General features: G+C 24.8%; 1 protein-coding gene across 1 annotated transcript; it reads left to right on the top strand.

Annotated features, from left to right (window-relative positions):
• Nucleotides 1–12,516: 12,516 nt before the first annotated feature.
• On the top strand, nt 12,517–19,080 carry LOC112594344 (structural maintenance of chromosomes protein 2). Its single transcript, XM_025339078.1, has 3 exons — nt 12,517–12,692; nt 14,727–17,596; nt 18,076–19,080. The coding sequence occupies exons 2-3, from the start codon at nt 14,734–14,736 to the stop codon at nt 18,717–18,719; spliced, it is 3,507 nt and encodes a 1,168-aa protein (XP_025194863.1). The 5' UTR covers nt 12,517–12,692; nt 14,727–14,733; the 3' UTR covers nt 18,720–19,080.
• Nucleotides 19,081–25,156: the final 6,076 nt, after the last annotated feature.

The following is a 25,156-nucleotide window of genomic DNA, read 5'->3' as shown; positions in this document are numbered from 1 at the left end:
GCACGAGTGAAATCTCGTTTTCGAATTCCAGAAGAATAATGTGCGTGAGACCACTGCGCTCTCTATCGGACAGAGAAACAACTGTTTTATGTACATCTTCACCAGTTGGGAAACTACCTGACCGGAGTTGAATATTTTCGATTTTTATTCCGTGGCTGTGTACGTATCGGACGATCTAATCCTACTAGGTTACTGGTTAGGTATATAGTATGCTGTATGATCAACAGACTGTAACTATGGTAATATTATACATCAAATTCAACGGGTTATCTACTTCTCGTATACTGTCATATCGTCAAAGCTCGTCGAGAGAAAGTGAGGTACTGAAGTGTAATCCGTCATGAGATTTAAAAAATAAATAGGTATTAAATTTTGAAATCACAACAATTAGTTGTTTGTATGTTATATTACTTATATTATCTAACTATTATGAAATTTTACACAACAACCTATTTAGTCAATTTTTAATTATACTTAGTTAATACTTATTAATTATGATCAGAGCTGGACAATATAAAATTAATTTTCAAAATCTAAGTATAAATTCGTCGAATAAAAGATTTCGAAAACGTTTACCAAAGAAATCCGGTTTAGCATGCTTTTAGAGGAATTAAATTATTGGAAAAACTTATGTATCTTAACCGAGTTAAGGACGATGGTGCTAACTAAAATTCTCGTACAGATTTAGTTTTTGAAATTATAACTATTTGAAATTGTTCGTTTATGCAGTTATTGTTTAAGTATACCTGCATAAGTCTAATTAGAAACCAACTTAGAGCTATACACGTAATGCAATGTGGCATTATTTGCACTTTTTCTTCTCAAACTTTAACGGAAGAAACTAAACATCTATTATTATATAATATTTATATTTCTATCGTCTATTTTTATAATTATTGATTTTACTATTGATACCTAAACCGTTGATTAATTTTTACCGTAAGGCATAAACATACACCATTTATTAGGTACATCATAAATTATTAGACATCAATATTATATATTATTATATCAATATTATATCATGTATTATTGTCATTAACTGTTACTGGAGAACAGTGCAATAGTTTCAAAAAAGTATTCACGGCATGAATAATAAGGATTAAGGAATATAGTAAATTATTATAAATTTAAATGTCTTAGGTAGGTTGGTAGATGCCTACCTGTGAATAATATTTTTGAATTACCTACATTAAAATAAGTAACATCATTATTTTTCATCTGAATATCTAATTTCGTCAATTGAAACTCAAATGGCTAAAAAAGAAAATTCTACTTATAAACATAAAAGTTACAACATTAAAAGTTTTTGGGATTTGAATTTCAGTGAGAACTATTTATGAAGAACCTTGTATTAGTTGTATTCGATTAAAGTGATACCAATATAAAAATTGAACATATTATAAATGTAGATAATTATGATAATTATAATAGTATTTAATTATAAAAAAAAATTGCCTGTTAATTGTTAATGAATAAATAAATAAAATAGCTTGTAAATTTTTTTCGTTTTAAAGAATTTTGTGAACATCAAAACTTCAAGGGTATGCTTTAAGCTTATAAAAAGAGATACCTACGGGTCAGTACGGGACGCCCCTGCAATGATGCATTATGCAATATATACACTATACATAATATATGCAACATTTAAATGATAAAAAAGTTTATTTGTTAATAGATACTTAATAGCAATAATAAGCACCTATTTATATGAAACATTTTAATGTACATATTATTACATAAGACATCACTATAATTTAAAATAATATTGATGTTAATAATTTTTTATCTGTAGATTATGTAGGTATAGTAATCGTTTATACGTAAATAAATACTGTACCTAAATGCTATTATAATAATTATATTATAATTTATATAGTATTTTTAATCATTATGCTATAGATAAATAAGTAAGGAATTGGAAATTTAGGTAGGTAAATACTAGAAAAAAAAAATCAGTTTATTAATATATCGTTGTAATACCTAATTTATATATTATACGTATCATAATAGTTTGTGTATACCAGCGAAGTATTTATAAAATTTAAAATGCATTTTAAGGTTTTGAGTAAAGTGATGAATTTATTGATTTTATATTGATATGTTTTTTTACGTCTGTGTATAAATTATACGATAAGTAGGTAGTCGATAAAATATTTCGATTATCAACTTTGAGGATGGCTTAATATAGCAAATTAAATCTAGTTAGTACTTTTGAGAGATAAAAATTAACAGTAAAAACAAACTTAACAAGCATTTTTATGCTAAACAAACTAAAAAAATTTAAGCCGAAAGTCATTTAAATTGTATATAAGTATTTGAAGTTCAAATATTTTTAGAATACTCGATAGTCAATTTTTAATATTTTGTCGTATTTCAAAAAAATAAAAAAAAAAATAAATAATAATAACATTAGATATTTGAAGTATTTACCAAATACTTAATTATCATTTTCTATACATGGTATTATTTTCAAAATATTTTAACTTTTTTGAGCTATTAGTATGAAAAATCTTCCATTTCTGTGGCTGACAGATCATATTTACTCAAAATCTTTTTTTTTTTTATATAATGATTTGTCATTGAATTCTAATTTACATACCCATTAAATTGATCTGTTCGACACGTAATACGTATATAGCAGAATTGATTCCACTTGCCTACCTTTTTTATAATTTTTGATTTTAAGTCAAAAAGCATAAAAATTATGTAATATTAACGTTCCCGATAAATTGGTTTTATAATATTTTAAATATAGGTAAGTACCTATAAACTTTTCAGTTACAATTTATTTTTAATTAGGGTTTCAAGTTAAATCACAAACTATATGAATAGAGACAGTATATTATATTTTATAATTTATGAATTATTCAAATTCTGATGAAATCCTAAAATTGAACGAAACATAACGATGATCCTTATATGAGTTATGATTTTATGACCCTTTAGCAATTTTATTTAATTTGTTGTAATTTAAAATATATTAACCGAATGAGATTTTAATTATACGCATATTATTATTTTCCACGAAGATGAAATTTAGAAAAATATTTTGCCTAATTGTACATTGTTAATTTGTTATTTTAAGGATTTACAAGTTTCTATGATATCGGATGTATTAATATATACTTATAGGCTATATAGTTATATTTAATGTATTTAGTAAAACAAGTTTAATGTATACATGATTTATTATATAATAAAACATAATATGTAAATTATAACTATTTATACCTAAATATAAAAAAGTGTCTTTAGAAACAGATACATATCATATAACACATTTGCTCTTTCTCAGAATCGTTTGTCAAATACAATATACAATGATCTATTATTTAATTTAAATTTAACTCATCCATTTTAGTTGTTAGTGGCATATTCGAAGGTAGTATTTTATCTATACAATATGTATTATACATTCATATCCTTCTAATGGTATAAAGAATGAGTTCACCGATATTATTATATTATAGTTTTATAAATAAAAAACTATTAGTGTTCATTATTTATAAGTTATAACTATTACTGCTTGCAATATCATAATAATTAAGGTTATTTTATAAAGTTATACACGCCAGTAATTATACGGGAAAAATAACTGTAATATTTATTTATAATTTTACTGTATAATAGACATAATAGTATAATGTGTGCATTACGGTAAAATTGTATCTATACTAATGTATAGTTACCATTTTACTGAATAATTCGTATGACTTGTATGAGTATATGTTTACTTCATAAGTACTTGTATAAAATATAATTGTATTTAATTTAAGCCAGATGTGATTTATGTAACTGTTATTTTTATAATTAATTATTTTTCATAAGATTTATTTGTACTTTTAAAAGTAGGTGTTCAAATAATTTATAAGTTAAAAAAAAAAAAAATAATAATAATCTTATAATTTTCATATTTATACGAGTTAGAAAGTAAATAACAAAATATGAAAATGGGTAGTGGTCGTTTAGGAGAGAAATAATTTTTACCAAAAAAATAAAATTGTCCGATTAAATGAATGAAATTATTTTTTACCAGAGTAATTAATATGGACTTGGGATTATGGACGGTTCTAGGGGGGGGAATTGATGGCAAGTACCATCCCCGTTGGAAAAAAAAATAAAAATTTTAGTATTAATTTTTTTTGTTTTGTGGGGATATATCTATATTATAAAATTTTTCCTATAAAGTGCCCCAACCGTAAAGACATGCTGGATCCGCTCTTGACTTGGATGCACACGTGATTTAATTTCATTAATTTTTGACTGTAGTATTATTATAGTATATATCACTTTATATCAAGTTTATCTAATATCTATATCATAATCTTTTTAAAGTTAAAATTTATTATTATTATTAAATATGTACATTGTATGTGATTTTTTTTACAATATACAATATACATTATTTTACTATGCTATGCATACAAATTAATTTACTTACAAACCTTTATTCATACTTATTTGTCCAAACAGAATTTTTGGTAAAATGAATACTTGCCCAAACCGTATACAGTGAAACCGCCATCTTAAGGAATGGTCCATTATTGAAAAAACCTTAACATTTATGAAAAATTCAAAAAATGTTCACTATAGAGAGGTACTATTTAGGAAAAAATTATTAAGTGTAAAAAACACATTTACCTAAGGTAATATATAATTAGGTATATTACCTAATAACTAAAAAGAATAACATATTAAAATGTTTTTAGCGGTATTAATGATTAGTAATCGGTGTTTTACATACAACTCTTATATAAGTCTTATAATATTAAAATTATTATATTAATTTGTAGCTTATAATTTCGGCAAGTGTTTATTTACGATATAGTGCGTAAACGGTTATAACTGTATTGACGAATAAAATTAAATTGCGAATAACAGATTACTCGTAGGAGTATTTTGTATAATTTTATGAAAAAAAGTTAGAAAAATGTTAAATAGTGTCGTCACAAGCCAAATGGAAAAATAAAAATACAATAAACCCCTTCCCCATCTTTCCAGACAAAAAATTAAAAATCGGGCAATTTGGTGAGTGGTGACACTCAGGAGACTATTTGGAACAAATCTATGAAAAAAATATAGAAAAAAAGATAAATAGTGTTGTCACAAAATGGGAACATAAAAAGGTCTGTTCTTGTGGACCTCGCAAAAAGGCCCCAAAAATTAGCTTTATATTTTAATTTTTCTAGAATTTTATACTTATTTTTAATTAACAAAATTGGTACTAAAACCTTCAGCAGACTGTCAGGTATAACTGTAAAAATTTATGCCAAATCGGTTCAATAGTTTTTTAGATTAGCGCGATCGTAGAAAACCCTTTACAATTTTATTTAGTAGGTAGTAGAGATAGAGAAGAGATAATTATTTTTAAAAACCCTTCAATATCGAGAAAATTAGTATCAATAGTATCTACAGGCTATATAGATTGATGTATATATATTAGATATACACTATATACGTATATTCTCTAAAAAGGCATACATTATACAAATAATATATAGCTTATAGAAATAGGTCATATGACTCTTAAAAGACATGAACGTATAAACAAATTTATTTTAATTATGTTTAGTGATAAAAAATATAAATAATGTTAAGTACACTGTACAATATCATAATCAAAATATTCACACATGTAGTTCTTATAATAAATTGTAAAACATATACATACATACATAATATAATATGTATAATAAGCAAAATCCAATAGATACCTATTGTTGATATAATATTATATTAACATTTGTATAATAGTATTGCATTAAATTAATAATATTATTATACCTACATTAAATGATATGTAATTATCATATTAGCACCAATTCCAATGGAAAATACAAATTAAAAATATGGTTGTCATAACGTACTGTAAGTATGATAAGGGAATTACTTTTCGTCTCGTCGCGGGGTAATAAACAATAAATCTCATTAATTACATAATTTAAATAAAATATACTTGTATAATAAAAAAGAAAATGACCACATAAATTATTTAATATTATGTAATATACTATTATACTAATATTATTTAAAAAATAGGTAATATCTAACAGCAAAATGATTAATACCATAACTTATTAAAACAACTATGAGTATACTACTGCCATTTAAGTATAAATAAAAATTAAGTATTATAGATTAACCTACCAAAATATAGTTATAGCTTTTATATTGCACACACATTTTATTTAGTTACCTATATAGATTTAGATACCTATCAATTTCAATTAAAGAGTACCCTATATAATAATTTATAATGTTTAATACTTATAGGTACTACTCATATAATATATTGAATCATTAATGATTATTACGTATATCTCAATTCAAAACATTGTGATTATATAATTGAACTAAACATGTTTAAATCTATTACTATATTTAATAAACAATTATAGGTACGTGTAAATGACCTCTAAATAATATCTTTATAATTATTAATAGATATGTATACAATACGATAAAATGTATTATACAATACAATATTACTATTTTTAATTTTATAGTCGTTTAGTATATTAAAACATCTATTTGGATTATCATTTATAATTAATTGTGAAATGAAGTTATAGCCTTTAGTTATAGTACCTACTAAAATAAATAAAATATATTGTATATTTAACAGCCTAACAGCTGCTGAACAGAAACAGTATGAAACTTTATACTTAATCTATATATAATCCATCATCTTGTGTGGCTTAAAATTTATTTTGGTCATCGAGGCAATCATAAACCGGTGTTAGGCTGGATATCAACCCCCCAAAAAATAAAACACTATGATAACGAAAATTCAAAATAGCAATAAATTAAAAACTTTTATATATTATATAACATACTACATATTATTTTAACCTCTAGACTCTCGAGGGTGCCACGCTCGCATGTGTCGTCTCCATTTTATAAACGTATAACATGGTAAACATATAAAAGTGCTCACAATTCACTTAAAATCAAATTACCGTAAAAAATCAGCGAGAGAACACATCTAATATTTTAACTTTTAGGTTTTAAAATAGATCATTTCACTGTAATATTTGTGCTAAACTTACCAAATTTGTTCTACTAAATGAAAATTTACCTCGTGTGTATGTTTGTTAGACAGAGACAATACATGCGAATGTGGTCTCCTGTTAAACAATAAATATTTATAAATTATAATATCATGGTAAACTAATGTTTTTCAACCTTTTTACCATCGCGACTTCCCAAATTAATATTCAATTTTTCAGCGATCCCTAAACATATATTTTATATACGTGAACGGGTGAATGTCATGAACGATGTACATATATATTTTATACATGTTAGAAATCCTAAAAATTTAGTTGTCGACTTTTTAGGGGGCTACAATCAAAGATCACTGAAAATCTTAATTTAATTTAGTTAAATCAAAATAAATTTAAAAGTGAATTTATTTCTGAAAATTTAAAGTTAATATGTTGAAAAATATTAACTTAATTCGGTTAAAAAAGGGTATATATTTAAATTATAACCAATATTTTGTTAAAAAAGCATCCTAAAAAATCTTCTAAACATCATTATGTACAAAATCACATCAGGATAAAAAAAAAAAAATCAATCAATCAATTTAATAGTTACAACTTCGGATAAATATGATTATTGATTTTCACTAATAGCATTACTTTTGAAATTTACTGAAAAAAGTTTAGTTATAAATTAATTAGAAAATTTACAAACTTTGACTAATAAATATGATGTATTATTATCATTTTTGTTTAGTTTCAACTCTAAGTTAATGATCTTTGTACCTATATGTATTATATTTTTCATAAACTCACAACTCATTAATAGGTACCTAAGTACTCATAAATTACGAACCTACTACTGATATTAATATTATTACTTTTGAATATCATTGTAACTGTTAGTTCATTAACTTTTATTATACAATTAAAAAAATAAAATTCGCTAAATTATTTTGTATATACATTTCAAATAATTATATTAAAATTTAATTAAACTATATATATCAATTTTAAAAGCACATTAATTAAATAAAACGTAAAGAAAAATTTAGATTTTTATAACAAATATACATAAACATAACTTTAGATATTATAGATGCTTATTTTGGAGGCATGAAGAATATACCTACCTTTTATGAATAAAAAACGAATAGACAAACTGGATCTACAGATAGAATTCCAAAAGTCAATTACAAGTGTTGGCTGCTTTTTGTTATATTGTATTATGATATTTAATAATTAGTTTTTGAAATTACAGATCAACTACATGTAAGAAACAAATTATCATAGGCGTATTGTGGTCAATTTTTTTTTTTTTTTGTGGGGGAGGGCTGTAGCCTTTCTAGAGGTAGACATATGTACTGACATGTGGAAGATTTCGTCTGCATTTGGGAGGGATAAGTCCCCAAGCTCCCTAACTTTGCCTATGCAAATTATCTATAGTCGATAATTACTTATAAGTTTCTACTTGCTATACTTAATCAACAAACATAAAATTGATATGTTGTATGTAAGTAAGTTTATTGTTTTAACATACGGCATTTTTATATTTAGTTACAGTGCAATTTTTTAATTGTACTTACGCAATACATAGTTAGATAGGAATATCAAACTATTAAGTGAAATAATTGCAGGTTGGGAAATAAATTTAGAAAATATCACGTTAATAATAATTTATAAATAAATTGTTCTAATTACTGAATAAAATATTGTGAGTATTGTTTGATGTGAATATTATACATTTACAAACTCCTACGATAATTATTAAACACGCACTAATTTTAACAGATTTTGATTTTGATTTACTGCCAATGGGTACACACAGTATAGCGAAGAGTACCAAGAAATCGATAATAGGCTAAAATTATTCAATTTTGCAAGAACTAAAAATAATTGTATGAATAACATCAACATTCAAAACTGATAGGTACCTAACCAAAAAAATCGAAACGGTGATTTCTCACCAAAAATTCGTAATCAGAAATCATAAACCTGTTTTTATATTTTCTTTGCTTGCCTGTACGTATACCATCAAAGTGGTTTATTAAATAGACCTATAGTAATGTATGTTAATAATGTTAATAAACTGGTAGCATAACACTCAGTTGTATACTCAATAGATATAATATTGTATAAAAACAAATAAATAAATATACATTATTTGTACATTAAGGTAGTCAAAAATATGTATATATATATATAAATAAATACATTCTTTTAGTAACTATAATCATACAAAAATACATTGAAATAAAATAAATGGTGGTTTTAATCACTACAGCTATGTACTGAGTTCTACTGAAATACCTATTGCATATAATCATATTTCAGTCGAAACCATTCTTAGTTTACCTTGTTTAAAATTTCTAAATATTTCTAACTTTTCTATTTTAACATTTTTAACCATTATTTTATAAACCTTGTTTTGAAACATTAATAATTAAATTAAATTATCTAACATACCTATTTGTAGGGGATTAATAATCTATAAACTATAAATTATTATAGGTGTTAAATACTTATTCAAAACTATGTAATAGAATATAGGATATCACGATAAAATGATCTCATACATAATATGACATTTAGCTAAATTATTTTAGTATTAAAAAAAAAAAATGGTTATGGAATCTAATATTTTACTAATGGCATATACAAAATTGATATTATTAAACATAATAATATGCAATAGATATACTTACTAGTTACGTACAATAACTATAGATATAATGAATAAGTAAGGCAAGTACTTATAAACACATTAATTAACCCCCTAATTCAAACAATGCATTCTAACTCTATTTCTGACAAGATTCAACGCTATTTCCAAAAGAACTGAAATCACGATGACTTGTTATTAGATACTAAAAAAAAAAGAAATACCATAATTAAATTATAAATATATAATTCTGAGGGAGGTATTAATGTTTCACTAATGGGGTTAACTTCCCATATCACGATACTCATGTTATAACTGTAAAAATATAATTTTATCATAATAACTTTTGTACACATTTATGTATATACATTTTTTTTTTAATTTTCTTAAAAAAAATATAGTACAAGTAATAATTTATAGAATTTATTAAGTTTTGTTTTGTACCCACTATGTAGTATGTATGTAGTTATATGATGTGATTTAATCATTAGTTATTTCTGTTTGAATATTTTTAAGAGTCATTATGTCAAAGAAAAACTATCTTTTGAAAAGTATATTTGTACGCAGTACCTATGTTGTAGCAGTGTAGTCTGTAGGTACCTACACAAAGTGTGTTAACAATTATATGAAAGGAATTAAAAATTTTAAAATAAATACAATGAAAAATTAATTACCGGCAGACAGTACATAATTTGTTTTTTAAAATACGAGTAATATAGGAAACCAAAACAGATTTTCTTAATCAAATATTATTCGGAAATGATTAAAAATTTCGTGTGAACGATTAAATTCAAATTACGATTGTGAGTATTATTATTACATACTATAGAATATTTATTATTGAATATACTTATATTGTTGAAAGTTAAGTTAAATACAAATTTATGAGGAAGACTAAAATATAATAAAATATTATTTTTAAATTTTAAATTGATATTGAAATCCTGCAGTTAATATAATATGTATTACACATAATCTTTATAATTATTATTATGCGGTTATATTTTTCAGGTTTAAATTTCTGGGGTTATTCATCGTATTATGATAATAGATACATATAAGTTATATTTAAAGAACTGATTCTCGTGCAATTGAAACTTTATTGCATGTTTCAGAATAATCTATAGAACGAGTATTAAATCCAAATCAAGTGAATTATATTATGAATTTAAACATAGTTTTATTTTGCAAGCAATTGCGCATTTTGGGGATTCTACATTTAAATATACATTTTCCGTTTTATTTCATAAAAATAAATACTTGGGTTTTCGACTTTTCGTATTTAAAGTTATTACAATTTACAGCTATGATGAGTATTATTTGTAGTATTTGTTAAGTTATCAGGGTTGTTGAACTTGGATCTTAATATAATACGATGTGACAAAGATAACGAATATTAAACGATCAACACATGATAGATAATAGTTATAGTTATTTATCATCGTATTATAGTTAGCTACAGCCTACAGGTATATAGTCTATATCACTCTACCTCCCACTACTGTGAAAAAAGACTTAGGAAATGTATATAATATTACTCGTATAATAATAAATTTGATTTGATTATTTTTTAGAATAGATAGATAACTATAGATTGTATAATTTTTTGTTTTATAATGTACATATCTATATTGGCCATTACATATACAGAAATATATTATAATATTAAAAAAAAATAAAAATAATTTGACGTATCTACTTACCTTCAATAAAAAAACGTTACTCTTCAAATCCAAAAATAGGTATTAAATATTTTATTTTACACATTTTGGAAATGTAATTGACATTTTTACGGGTGTTTGTTGTACAAAAATCCGGCCTTCAGTTATACCTATTATAATTTATCATAACGTTTCTAAGCTTAAAAATTTAACTATGGGTCACAGACCATAGCTCTGCAGCAGTTTCTTTTCCACACGGCTCTACCTGCATCATAATATGATACCTTCCAAATACCTATTGTTATATTCCATATGGCGTATGGTACAATTGGTATAATATGGTATACATAGTATCGTACTATAATACGGTATTGGGTATTTGTTTTTACTAAACTACACATAGACTAATATTGCAATTATACACTATGGATGCATTTTTTTGTTGATACATATTATTTCATTTTCAGTGTAAAACGTAAATCAAGTCTAGAAATAAATATATATTTTACTATATATATTACTTGACAAAGTCGTAAATAACACTATCATATTTTTATATTATAATATTAATTATACTTACACTATACAGCTTTATCCGTGAATGTTAGAATATAATACGTGTATAGGGTTTACCTATAGGCAACCAGTAGGGCACGATAACTGAAAACATTTTATTTCTCACTGGTAGAATTATTCAATTTTAATGATCATTTTTGTTCATAATGATATTAAGTATAATATTATATTTATGCTATTAGTTTTTTATAAATATTTATAGTTTTCTTGCTAGTTAACAGTTTTTTAAATTATCACACCTACCACTCAGTTTCACTATTAATAAATTATTTTTATTTGTGTTTTTTTCATGAACTTTAGTGATTAAACTAACTTCCTAAGTTAAAAATGGTTGAGTAATAGAATTAAGATACGTAATTTTTTTTCCAATTATATAAGCATAATAAAAATAATTATAACTAAAACTAAGTGTCTAAGTTATAATAATTATTATATTATAAAAAATTTTATTTTTATATTCCCGCGTCAATCGGTGTTGCCAACATAAACTTGTTTTGGTTCGTTAAATATATACTTCAAGATTCGTCCTGTGTTTTTTGTTATGATAACAAATGTGCCCTTTTGCGTTGCGTAAAATGGCGGTTAAAACATTGTATCTGATAACGCCATAAAAGATTTTAAGTTACATGTTTATAAATGTTATATTATTACTTCCTAAGTACAAATTATAATTAATTTATATTTGTGTTGGACGGTATATCCAAGTATTTAAAACGAGTTTTTAATATTATGTTGAGTTATTAATCGATACTTGGTTTTTACTTTTGGTGTTATGATTTTATTTTTCATTATTTCGTCTACCTAAGAGTAAGTACTAAGTAGTCTAATCATAATTATTATTATGATTTATGATATGTTTTACACTGTTCAATCGATCTGATTTCCCATTGTAAAGTAGTAATTACCAAAAACGAACTATTTTTTTAAACTATTAAATTATTATTATAAGTGTGCATGTAGATTAAATAACTAATGTTATTACATAACAATATTGATAATTAAAGTTAGAAAGATTATGACTAGCAGAAATAGCATCAAGAAAATTTATACCATAGGTTATTTAAACTATTCTCACATAGCCTTGTCTTGTAGCTATACAATAATTAATAATGTTATTTGTGTAGGTACCTATCTAAATGAAGTCCAATCCAAAACTATAAAGACTATAAAAAATTATAGGATCAAATTAAGGATCTACTGAAAATTTTCTTTTTTATAATGCTATAAAATTTAAATTTAACAGTTGAGTGTTGGCGATAAGTGGCCATTTTGTGATTTTTTGATTATTAGTTTCTTTAAGTGTGGATGATATACTGTAAAATTGCGCTATTATATAGCATACATATTTCAAAAAATTAACACAGTTGAGAATTACAACTTTTTTATGTTTACGGGGTATTTCTTATAACTATACAGTTTGATAGAACACTATAGTAATAAAATAATAAGAAGCAAATAAAAAAAGGTATTTTTATTTTTTATTATTAATATATTATATAATTAAAAATTAACACCTAATAACACTATACGCAAGTACCACGGACATGGTTCACCTACAACCAGTTCGCGGAACACCAGTTGAGAAACACTAAATTAACATTTTTGTTATTTCTTTGTTATTAATTAATAACAATGAATAGAAATTGTCATAAATTTCAAGTTTGTAAATAATTTTGAAAACAGTTTTAATATCTATGGTTTAAATATTATTTTGAATATTTATTTAATTATTACAGTTTTATTTTTAAAGAATTAACAATTTAATAGAACATAAAAGTTAAATAATTTAATAACCAGAACATTTAATATATTACATTAATTATATTTTTTATATGACTTCCTATACAATTTTAAGAGAATATCAAAAATCATGAGCTAAAATTTTTGTGATGTTGGTTTTAAGTTTGTTTGTCAATAAATGAATGTTAATTATCTAATGTTATTTATTGATTATTATATTTTATTGAATTTATAGATTAAAGATACTTTTTCATCTTATTCTATGTGATTTGCTTAGTTCATAGATTCTTAACCTTTTCTGGACCATGGACCAGATATATAAATAATACATATATATTAAATGTAGTTATTGGTAACTAGTGAAATTATTTTACCTAAACATCATTTAATTTAGTTAATAGAAAAAATTCTGAATATATACCACATTTACACAGAATACGATGATAATATAATAGTACCTTTAGATATCAAAATGAATTTATATTTGTATGCGTTGTGTATCTTATCAATGCGTAACATGGAAAGTTTAATATTTACATGAATATATTTAATAGTGTTGTTATTAATATTAGAGTGAATTGACCTGTTATTACGTTTAAGAGTAAACATTTTATCTAAATACGTCAAAAGGTTTTTAAAATATTCATAATTTGCTTCAAAAGTAAAATATTAAATTAAAAAAAAAAAAATAATAAGGTAATAATATTATATATTATGTCTACTTTTAAATTTGAGAACAGCTTATTTTATTCAAATAATCTCAAATATTTAAAATAACAGTAAGACTGATTCTTCTGAATGTTAATTGTCAATGTTATGTGATAGTAAGACAGAGACAAACATATAAGTTTACGTTCTTCTTAAGTGTATTTTGATAATTATTTTCTAAGTTTATATTAATTTCTTTTTAGTTGTTTTATATTCATATCTTATAATCTTACAACAAATAGTGATAGTAAAGTTTATATTATAGTTGATTAAGTATGTAATTTTTACTATTGAGTCTTGAGTATTCAAAAATATTACTTAATTTTTAATTGAGTAATTTTATTTTGTTAGACTAAATAATAGATTATTAACACTTGTATTTATTTTTTTTAGATTTATAATGCATATAAAATCCTTGGTTATTGATGGCTTTAAGTCGTATGGAAAACGCGTGGAGTTAAATGATTTCGATCCAGAATTCAATGCTATAACTGGCTTAAATGGTACAGGAAAGTCAAATATTTTGGATGCAATATGTTTTACTTTGGGTATATCAGCTATGAATACTATACGTGCTTCAACTATGCAAGATGTAATTTATAAAAGTGGACAAGCAGGTGTTCATACAGCTACTGTTACTATCACTTTTGACAATAGAGATAAATCAAGATCTGCTCCACATTATACACACAATGATGAAATTGTCATATCGCGAGAAGTGGGAATGGGTTCTAAAAATACTTACAGAATTAATGGTCTTACTGTACCGGCTAAAAAAATTATGGACTTTTTTAATTCTTTACAAATGAATGTTAACAATCCTCATTTCATTATTATGCAAGGTAGAATTACTAAAGTGTTGAACATGAAACCTATAGAAATATTGTCTATGATTGAAGAAGCTGCTGGCACTAACATGTATGAGTCTAAAAAAAGAAGTCTTGAAATGACAGTGGGCAAAAAAGATAACAAATTAAAAGAAATGCGAGATGTTGCTGATGAAGAGATTCTTCCAACAATGGAGACTATAGAAAAAGAAAAACAGATGTTGGAAGAATTAAATATGGTTCATGGTCAGTTAAGAATATTAAAGGAGAAACTTGATAGTTGGAATTATGTGCAATTAATGAAAATGGTAAATCAATTTTCTGATGATCTTAAGAAACTAAATGTTATAAAACAGGACAAAGAAGAATTAATAGAAAAATCAAAAAATCAGCTAAAAGTTATGGAAGAACAAATTAAAAAAGATGAGGAATTACTGAAAACAAGTGGTGGAAATAATCTGAACATATTAAAAGTTAAACTTGAAGAAACGGAAAAAGAAAAGGACAATGTACAACTTCAAGTAAATGCATGTAAAACAAATATAAATATTGAGGTTAAAAAAATTAAAGATTTGGAAAAACAAATAAATAATAGTAAGAAAGGTTATGAAGCAAAGAAAAAGGAGATGGAAGACTTTAACGAGATGAATGCAGGTGTAGAAGAAGAGAATAAAAAAAATACAAATGATTTGGATGAGATTGATAAAAAAATTCGATCATTAAATTCAGGAAATATATTTGGTGATGAAGATAATGGTTCAGTGCAGGAAAATATTAATAAATATAATTTAGAATTACAAAACCAACAGACAGAAAACCAACAATGTGCAATTAAAATTGATGGATTAAAAAAAAAGTTAAATGAACATTTATCTGGTGTCAAAGAAGCACAAAAAACATATAACATACAAATGGCTCAATTAACAGCTAAAGAAAAAGAATATGAGAAAGTTAAAGATGAATATATAAAAGCTAGTGAAGCATTAAATCAACATCATACTTTGAAATCAAGTCGTGATAATTTACTAAGAGAAGTACGCAATTTAAGTTCAAAAACTGAATCGTTCGAATCAAATAATCCCGGTTTATTTTTTCGATATAATGATCCAAGGCCTAATTTTGACCGACGTAAAGTGCATGGGCTTATTTGCCGTTTGTTTACGCCTATTGATTTTAGATTTGAGCTTGCATTAACAACTTTAGCCGGAGGTAAATTATACTTTATTGTTGTTGAAGATGATACTGTTGGTAAAGATATTTTGGAAACCAATAAGTTTTCAAATCGTGTGAATTTTATACCTTTAAGTAAAATCAAATCTGATAGTTTAGATCCTAGAATTATAAGTAGAGCTCAGCAAATTGGTGGAGCTGATCAAGTTTTTCCTGCCATGTCACTTATCAAATATGATAAAAAGCACTTAAAAGCCATACAGTGGGTATTTGGACAAGCATTTATATGTACTACCAAAACAATTGCTGAAAAAGTTTGTTTTGACAACAAAGTTAATAAACATTGTTTTACTTTGGAAGGTGATCATTTCAATCCTTCTGGTAGTCTTACTGGTGGAGCAAATACTCAAAGACTTATTTTACAATCAATAGCGAAACAAGAAGAAATTTCATTAGAGCTCCAAGCAAAAAAAGCTGAATATGAGAAAGTGGATAATAGTTTGCAAGCCATGCATAATTTACCAGAAAAGGTTGCACAACTTAAAGATAGACAAATTTCTGTTCAAGAAGAATTGGATAAAATTAGATCAGATGTACATTTAGGACAACCTCATCAACAAGTTACTGAATTTAATAAAATTAATCAGCAAATAGCAGAACTGGAATCTAAGTTGGTTGAAGGCAAAGCTAATGAAAAAAATTTACAAAAAAAAATTAAAGACTTAGAAAACAAAATGAAAAATGCTGAGAATATACTAAAAAAACAATTAAGTGACGCAGAAAAAACTAGAAAAAATATTTTGGAAAAAATAAAAAAAAACAAAACTGAATATGATAAGAAAAAAAATAACTACAACAAATTAGAACTTGAAATCAAAGATTTAACTGGTCAGATGCAAGAAGAAGAAAATCAATTGGTTGAGTTAAATGTTGAGAAGAAGCAACTTGAAGAAAAACTTCATACATTGATGTCTAAACTAGAAGTAGCTGATGATAAATGTAAAGAAGCATCTAAAGAATATGAAGCCCAAAGAGAAATTGCAATGCAAAATTCTAATACAATGCAGGAACATAAAAATTTATACAAGAAATTGATTGAAGAGATTTCAACTAGTCAAGTTAATTTGGCTGAGCTTTCTTCAGAAATTACTAAAATGAATAATGGATCATTAGCTGCAAAAGAAAAATTTAAGGATATTGATAAGAGATTGCCTGACGAACAAAAGCAAATGGCACTTAAAATGGATTTTATAAATTTTAAATCTGGTAAGATTAAGTATAGTATACTATACCATTTTTATTATAATGATAAATAATATGATTTGGGTTATTTATAAGTTTTTATTATTTCTTATGTTTCCATGAAACAGCTTTGATTAAGTATTGACTATGGTAAGTTATAAAAATAAAAGTCCAAAAACACACACATACATGTTTTATAATCATAACAATTTCAATATCATGTTCTTATGTATTTTATTTAAAGCAAACTTCATTATCAAATTATTTTAGTATACAAAATAAAGCAAATATTAAAACAAAAAAAAATGTATTAATTAAAATAACAGATGTATAATACTTATCAAAGTAATATGTGTGTTAGGTGTTAGGTATATATTTTGTAGGGTTATAAAATTAATGAAATAACTCATATTATTTATTTATCATAATATATTAATCAATAAATTTCGATTAAAGTATTTTGAATTGTCTGAATAATTAAATATTATTATTATTGTTTGCAGAGGAATGCAATCGATCAGTTAATGAACTGCAAGCTAGGTATGATCAATTAGCAAAAGTTGTAGATCCGGGGAAATTGAATAACTTTCATAAACATATTCAAGAGTATAAGCGCCTTCAAAAAAAACTGGAAACAATTGTAAAGGATAAAATTAAAATTAATGAAATAATTGAGGAATTAGAAGTGAAAAAACGTCTTCATTTACAACATGCTTCAAATCGTGTGAATACAGAGTTTGGAAAAATATTTAGTAGTGTATTACCTGGTGCTCAAGCTTGTTTAAAACAAACAAGTGCGGATGACATAACAGCTGGTTTAGAGATTTGTGTTGCATTTAATGGACTATGGAAAGAAAGTTTAGAAGAACTAAGTGGTGGACAACGCTCTCTAGTTGCTTTGTCTTTAGTTTTAGCAATGTTGTTGTTTAACCCAGTTCCTCTTTACATTTTGGATGAAGTAGATGCTGCTCTAGATCTTTCCCATACTCAAAACATAGGAAAAATGTTGAAACAACATTTTAAACAATCCCAATTTATTGTAGTATCGCTCAAGGATGGAATGTTTAGCAATGCTAATGTATTGTTTAGAACAAAATTTGTTGACGGATCTTCTGCAGTTACTAGAACAACTTGTAATCAAACATAATTTTAATAATTAATTTGCTTTTTGTTATATAACATTATAGAAATTATCAAATTAACAATTATTTCCAATTTACATAATGTAAAGGTAGTTTGACTTGCTGCTCCCTTTGTTTTTGTTCTACTCCGACATTGTATTCATAAGTTTGACTTGAATATTTTTATATTAATTTTTAATATTACCATCATTACTTAATAAGCATTTGGAATACCTCGATTTTTTTTTTTTGTATATGTTTATTCTATAGTAATTTAAAAGTACAGCTACAATATTTTAGAAGATGATAAATTATAATATTATGTCATTTCATGCAAACACTGTTTTTGAAATAGATTAACATAGTTAATTTATACTTCACTCTCTTGATAATATTAAATATATATACAAGTTTTATTTGTACAATTATAAACATGTAATAATATAAATTAAAAATACTAAAAATTATAGATTTTTAAACTGTAAACTTTAGAATTAAGTGATTTTATTAAGTACAAAAGAAGAAATCAAATGTCTTAGACTTATATTTTTAGTAAATTTAAAATTTAAGTTGGTTATTTTTTATAAAAAATGATTGTAATATGACAAAATACATTAGTTGTATATTTTGTTAACATTAATTCTTATTTCTAAATTATCTATTTTTTTTTTACTTGAAATTTTGGTTAAGGACCAGACTGTTTGACTTATGTTTTAATTAACTTTAATGAGTCGTGTTTCAACGTTCTAATTTTTAAATTTAAAAATATAAAATAGTAGTTTTGATTAGCTATATATATACGTTTTTAATATTTTAAAATTGACAATAAGAATTTTTTATTACACAACATAGCTTTTTCATTTTGTGAATGATTATTTATAATAATTTGTGCAAAGCTAAATTAGATCAAAATTCCAATTATTCACATAGAAGTAAACATTGACCATGGTATTCAACGTTTGGTTAAATAGGTACCTATAAAATCTTCTAGCCCTATAGACTACTTCTTAAACAGTATGTACCTATTAAATATTAAAAAATATTGTAAGTTTATAAGTACTGTAGCATTTATTTTTGAAAGTTATAATTATTTGTAAATTGTAATATAGAATTTATGTGTATTTCACGAATCACGTAATTTACATAATATTGTAGACTACTTCATTAGTTTAAGCAGTGGAATACTCATAACTTGCTAAAATTAAATAATAACCAACGTTCAACCGTTTAGAAACCTTGAGAAATGAGGAGATGGACATGAAGTTCCTCAATATTATCATAGATGATAATATATGAATATGTTATGTTCCATGATATTTATTCAATTAAAAGTGCACTTAATGGTGTCTAATTTAATTTTTAAATTTTTATGTCTTTACATTTTTAAAATATCAACTAATATTTTTTAATAAAACTTAAATGAAGATAGTTTATTAATAAATCTAGACTTTCTAAAAAAATAACGTCCATTATATGATATTTTTATGCATGAAAATATATCTCCATACATAACATATCGATACAGCTGCAGAGTACTATTGTCTATCTGCAATAAATATCAAAAGAACGGTAACAATCTATTCAAAATAATTTACATTAGTGATTTAATTGTCTAATATATCATTTAATATTTATCAATCATTAAAATGCAGTGGGATGATTTGATGTAAATTTTTTTATAATTCGCACAGGAAATAATAGACTAGGTACCTACTGCAGTTTGTGTAATACTTAGTGCTCGAATTGGTAAATTAAAAGAATGGGAACTCAAATAGAAATTAAATAAACTGCGTTCTAATTGAACATTTATTTAACACTAACCCGTGGAGGGCCTTGCCCCTCACACCCCTTTAATTACTACCATCATATTTTAAGTTAAATAAATTCTTTTATATATTATTTAATATTTTTAACTAAGTTTTAATATGTTTACACTTTTAATCACTTCAAACTTAATTTTTTTCCTAGTTGTATTAAATAGAAAAAAACCATTATAGGTAGAATATTCGATTAAAAAACGTATGGTACAATATACAAAAAATAATACTTCGTTGTGATTTGTATTTTATATTGCTCGATTGCATACCTGTGCGTTATTTTAGGAAAATGTAGTACAGAAACGCTAATTAATTTCAAAAACTACAGTTTAGGAGCTCTTTTCATGCGTTCCCTCCCAATTCGAGTACCTAGGTATTTATCGCTGTCATTTCGTATGTGCTCTACTATATATTTTACCACTTTGCATCCATATTTAGATTTGTAACAATATATCTTATAAATCTTAATAAGTGGTTTTAAATACGAACAAAAATTCTTACAAATAAGTGATATACAGTAGACGCCGCTTATAAGACTCACTTTGGGACCAGCACAAAGTGAGTCTTATAAACGAATGAGTCTTATAGGCGAAGTGGAAAAAAAAATAATTACGTATTTATAAATTTTATTTTACTACATATTTTGCTTTGATTTTAATACATTAACACATATTACATATTACATACTTTATTATTGAATACATTTTATAATCCCGATAAAAATACTAAAATTATAATAGGTAAATATTACATATTACGATAACTGTGCAGCCGCCAGATAATCAGTACACTATAATAACAATTATCGTTGCGATAAATGTGAACTTTTATCTGCGATAAAAATTATTATACGTTATAAGATACCAACAGAAACTAGAAATAATCAACACGAATATTATTTCATTTTTCAATAGCAATTTATTTCTAAATTATAACCAAAAAAGTTTATTTTCTACTATTTATTTTACGAAATTTGAGTCTTATAACCGATTTTTTTTTAATGTATTTGGATACGTCCGGACCGTTCCAGACGATTTTGAGTCTAATAAGCGATTGAACCTTATATCCGTGAGTCTTATAAGCGGCGTCTACTGTATTATAAAAAATCATTATATATTATTATAAACGCGCCGTATTTGTCGTCTTCTCATTCGCTTCATTAGTATTGATAATTATAAATATAATAACGTGATAAGAAAATATAAAAAAATAAAATAAATAAATATTAAAATACTTATGACATGTCTCTTAGAAATACGTTTAAGAGGACGTCGTACCCGCATATGTTATCTCCGTCTTACAAATGCGTAACATAGCAAATATTACGTTCAGAAGATCACGGTTAACCGGGTTAACTCCTTTAAATTGAAAATTAGAGTAAATTGACCTCTTTTGAAGTTTAAAAGTGAGATTATTATCTAGGGCATCTCATAGGCTTTTTATTATATTTTAATTTTAAAGCGAGTTATGTGTGTTTTAAGACAATTTTAAAATACTCATTTGTGTTATTTTTATTCATACCTCTTCACTGCGTTTCAATTAGATACCTGTATAGTTATTATACTTATACATATAATTATTATATAATATTATACTCGTATTATTAAATTATATATCGTATTGAGTTGTACTAAAGAATTATCGCCCTATAGCCATAGGCTAGGATCACACTATGCGTTTTGTCGGCAACCGAAAAATACTATCCCGATTAACCACAATCGGGACGATCGATCATACTGTGCGTTTTATCGGTAACCGAATACATACAAATAAGATGAAAAAGCCCGAATATCGTTTTTAATTTAAATTTAAATTTTAAACTGATTTTTTATTTAAACGAAATGGATCTAATATTATAAGTAAAAAAATAATAAAAAGGTTGTGTAATTAGAATTATTTGTTTTTATTTAAAACGTGTATCAACTAATTATGCTAATAAATAATAATATACATCTATAATATAAATAAAATATAATATATATATGTATATTACAAATATATTTTAAGTTTTTTAATTATTTAAATTTAAAAATGGTTATTAATTATTCATAAAATTTTCAATTTCGGTTACCGATAATCCTCGCAAATGTGATCGGACAAATTGCATTGCATGTGTTGTGCTTTACATCCCGAAACGCAACCGGACGGTTGGGCCGCAACACGTTGCGGTCGCTTCCAGACGGTTTTAATCGGTTCCGTAAATCGGTCTAGTCTGGCCCTGATAACGCATTTTATATTTAAACCTATTTTATTTTAAAGTGTTGCGGTTTGGCTCCGGTTGGTCGGGAACCGGCAAAACGCATAGTGTGATCCTAGCCTAAATATACGATCAAAAATTATATGATGCAGGAAAAGAGAGTGCTTATCTTTATTACCATTTAGTTACGATAATCAAGATATAAATTGGATACCTAGTAGAGCGCGTAGGTACGCCAAGATGGCCGATATTTACTTATCATATTCTTTCGTATTATTTGTGAATATGTACCTCATTAGTTATTACATAGTTAATAAGCTAATTCTAGTTGTATTATATTCTGATAATTAAACTGTGTATAGTTATCTAATTTGAAAAACTTACGTAATTACTAATTAATGATAACTTATGGTATAAATATTTAAAAAATGTACACTTCTACATCGTATTATTCGTATATATGTACTAAAAATCTTATAGAATATTTACATGGTTTTGAATTATTATTTCTATTTTGATTTTATTATGCATGAACTAATCTAATAGGTACATTTTAAAAGCATTTGTTCTTGGTGTATCTTTTATTATTTATTGATTTATGATTTGCGATTTCTTATGTTTACATTCAGTTTTTGATGAATGTATTGTTTTACAATAATTGTATTTTTTTTTTATTTTTTTTTTGGTTTTTTGCGATTGTCAAACACTCATAAGTCATAACTATAAGGCAGCGAACTTATTACATTAAAAAATCTAAAAAAATGCACTTAAAATCTCCAAATAAGCATAAGTAAAAATAAGTATAAAAATCTCAAATGAAAAAATATTTTAAATTAAAGATATTAATTAAGTAGCTACGGTATGTGGCATGTGTCAGCATGTATACAGATTATATTAACTATTTATAAATCAAAATATGTAAAAATTACTCATAAAATTTGTGTAAAAAGTTTTAATCGGCGAAATTAATTAATAATATCGTAAATAAGTATAAAAATGACTAAATTAATTAAAATGATCACTTTACCGGAAAAAAATAATAAATTAGTTTAATTTTATGCTCATAAAATTTTAAATTACAGTTATGTAATTATATTTTATTAATATGACGATAAAAATCTAGAAAAACTTCATGCAAAAATCACGTATAATATTTATATATAGGTACATTTATTCACCATTATTATAAGCCATAATAAGTTAGTTAAATGTTTTTATTTTTTTTTTTAGATCAAAATTTATATTGTTTTCATATTTAACTAAAGAACTCTGAGTTTAATTTTTGCATTTATAGTATATAAATGCGCGATTTTAGGGAAGCGAAGAGTCAGAAATAATCTGGAGGTGAGAATCTTTATTAAAAATCCAATATATATTATATTAATTAAAAAAGAGGTGACTTTCTTGGGCTGGTCATATGTGGTGAAAAGAAAGTTCACTTGAAATTTACACATGTGATATAATGTGTATAGATACTACTTTAGCGAAGGTAAAAGACGAAGGCTAATAGGTCAATTATTCAGGTTAAGGTGAGAAGACCCTAGTTGTTACAATAGTCGTGGAGCGACTATTAGATATGGATAGAGAAAAATGACAATACATATATCAGTATGCCCAGTATGGTCATAAGACTGAAAACTATAAAAAAAGAAGAAGAAAAGTTTTATTGTTTAATTAATAAATATTCTATTAATTTAAAAATGTATTTATTATTAAAGGTTAAAAGTGGAATATAATATGTTAGATTATTATTAATAATAGTTTATGTTATAGATTTATGAGTAACATATCAAACTTATATCGAGTTGAAGGAATCATGATTAATTTTGATAATATACAAAAATGTTAAAATCCTCCGACACACACATACTTGATAAAATATCCGTTAAGAGTCAGTGCATATACATCATTTTAAGTATAATCATGAAATTTTAATTGTTTATGTTTAATTTATTAATACAGAAAAATGAATGTACAAGTTATAGCCTAAATTCAGGCATTCAAAACTAAAGTCTTTTTATTTTACAGTGTATAATATTACAGCGTACGTTTTGTGCAAACAACCGCATTTTATTACGTTTTTACCTTATAAATAGTCCCAAACCACGGGGAAAAAAATATTATGAAATAAAAATACGGAGTGATTCAATTAACGCGAGACACTCATAGTTTTAGAAAATATTAACGTTTTTTTTTTAAATATATTTTCTACATAATATTTTTAAGTCGTAATTATTTTTTTAAAGGTTTTTACTCTTGTGATTTGTGAATGACAACATAGGTATACATTTATATTGTCGTATCCTGAAGCTATGCGTTATTCTGAATATTTCGATCAATACAATAATTATTCGAATAGTATAATTTATTAGTTATTATACTTATTAGTATTTAAATCTTTTATGAGCAGAGTAGTGGACCAACAATTTACGGGGTACAGGGATTAAGG

This window comes from Melanaphis sacchari, unplaced genomic scaffold (assembly GCF_002803265.2).
Source record: "Melanaphis sacchari strain LSU unplaced genomic scaffold, SCAv2.0 Contig22_pilon_pilon, whole genome shotgun sequence".
In the NCBI taxonomy this organism is placed as follows: domain Eukaryota; kingdom Metazoa; phylum Arthropoda; class Insecta; order Hemiptera; family Aphididae; genus Melanaphis; species Melanaphis sacchari.
Note: the sequence above shows the minus strand (reverse complement) of the source record. Positions and strands in the feature narration are given on the sequence as shown.